We start from the raw sequence: 2,138 nt of genomic DNA on the forward strand, positions 1-2,138 counted from the left end.
ATTATTTTCTCGGCGATTGGCCTTTTTTTAATACGAAAGCTTTCGAATCATATAAAGTTACGGAAATCGGAAGAGCAAGTAGCTAATAAGTTAATGGTGACGAATATACCAGTGGATGAATGTAATGAAGAAGCATTACAGCAGCACTTTAGAGAGGCTTATCCCGAGATTTCTGTACATATTAAAGCACCACGTAATAAAGTAAAAGTCTATGAGCTAAAATCGAAAATAAAGCGAGTTGAAAAAGCTATTCAAAATGTACAGGAGCATAATACTCAAACGAAAGAGCGAATGAAGCTATGGCCCCACAAATTTGGCTATTTGTGGTCTATCGTCGATTATTTTAATATATCTACAAAGGTTTATGCTCTTACCCATTAAGCAAATAAATCCGCGGATATCACAGAAAGTCTTAAAAAATAAATAGAGAGAGCTAAAAATAATTCACTAGGGATGTTTTCTGTTACACTTGAACGTTTGGGAGATGCGAAAAATGTTGAGTATGATTATACATTTGGAAAACTTTGTGATAGAAAATCAAAAACAGAACCAAGAAAATAAAGTAAATCAATAGTGTTAAACTCAGACAACTGGAAAGTCCGTTTCGCCCCTCTTTCTAATAGAAATATTTACTGGGAAAATATTAGAGTGAGTTCGACAAACCGGCGTCTTCGTCATATGGTAGTTCACATTATTCTTTTTTTTATTTTTATGTTCATTTCCACTCCCCCCTTGGTTGTTAGATACCTCGGGTATAAATGGACGGACCACCTGAAAAATGAGCTAGCAAAGGTAGACCCCATCCTCTCTGAGTCCCTCCGTAGCCTTTTCTCGCTGGGAGCTGCTGCATTGCTGCCTTCGCTGATATTGTTATCGGACAAATTTTTAAATCATTGGACCCGCTCAGAAGCACACATAGCTTTGATGATCAAGACGTTTGTTTGGCTTCTTTTCATGGTTCTTCTTCTACCATCACTTGGACTATTAAGTATAAATGCGTTGGTGTTCGGCAACACACTTCAATTCGGTGACACACTCCACAAAACTACGGATTTTCTCCAAAGATGGAAAAATTGTGTTTTCTTGTCAGACAACAGCGCCTTCTTTGTCAATTACATTGTTACTGCTTCTCTCATTGGAACTGTAATGGATTTATTTAGAATTGGTACATGGATTTATTACATCTGGTGTTTAGCTTATGCAAAATCAAAAGCTGAGCATTCGGAGGTATTTAAATATATAATTGGGTTTGAATTTGATTACGGGACTCAGTACGCTTGGATTTTGTTGAAATTCTGCATCATTATCTTTTACGGCCTTTCCTCCCCATTTATCACGATACCAGGTTTCGTTTTCATCGTACTAAAATACTATGTTGATAAATACAATGTTTACCATGTATATCCTGAATCTCGAGTCACAAAGAAAGTTCATTACGTTGCCATCTACATGATGATAGCCACATTAGTGTTGATTCAACTTAGCTTCTTTTCATTGTCATTTTCACGACAAGGAATGAATGGTGTCACTCAGTTTTCACTTGTTGGTTTAGTGCTTACAACACTTTATTTGTGCTTAGTATTTTTCTCCAAAATATTCAAGAAATTTGGACCAATTTTCTACACTGATTCAAGAAATCAGAGTTTAGAAGAACCACAAATAGTATTGGCAAAACCAGAGAATGTCAACCAATCTGATGAAACTGAAGGAATTACTAACACCAATGGAGCTTCTTCTGTTATCGATGAGTCGAGTTGTTCCTTTGTGTCCGATTATGATCTTGAAGATTGTCAAAGCGTCTTATCAGACGGAGATAATGTGTCCAAAAGCTCAGATTGTGGTAGCTATTATTACAGTCTTGAATCAATTAAGTCTCGTCTAAGTGACTAGACAGAAACTGAAGAAGTCAAACCCAAAACCATGCAGAGATGGCCTATGGGTTTAATTCAAAAATAGTTTTGATCATTTTTATGTGTTATAGGTGTTAGTATTTTTATGTGTTATAATTATTAGTATTTTATTTCTTATAGTTGCTATTATCTTATGTTATGTAGAATTTTGAAAGCAAGGAATATATTCTGTTCTAGAATTTATAGTTGCTATTGTTTTATAGTTGCTAGTATTTCTCTGTGCTACAG

At 35.3% G+C, this 2,138-nt stretch overlaps 1 protein-coding gene across 1 annotated transcript; it reads left to right on the top strand.

Annotated features, from left to right (window-relative positions):
• Nucleotides 1–924: 924 nt before the first annotated feature.
• Nucleotides 925–1,890, top strand: LOC148949451 (mechanosensitive cation channel Tmem63-like). The gene has a single exon (XM_089092703.1). It carries the CDS (start codon nucleotides 925–927, stop codon nucleotides 1,888–1,890), a length of 966 nt encoding a protein of 321 aa, XP_088948829.1.
• Nucleotides 1,891–2,138: the final 248 nt, after the last annotated feature.

The sequence above is a fragment of the Artemia sp. Qi Xiang Cuo genome, chromosome 8 (genome assembly GCF_049724085.1).
Source record: "Artemia sp. Qi Xiang Cuo chromosome 8, ASM4972408v1, whole genome shotgun sequence".
Lineage (NCBI taxonomy): Eukaryota > Metazoa > Arthropoda > Branchiopoda > Anostraca > Artemiidae > Artemia > Artemia sp. Qi Xiang Cuo.

Coding starts and splice junctions, on each gene's coding strand:
- LOC148949451 (XM_089092703.1), top strand. CDS start 925: ATGATCAAGACGTTTGTTTGGCTTCTTTTCATGGTTCTTCTTCTACCA.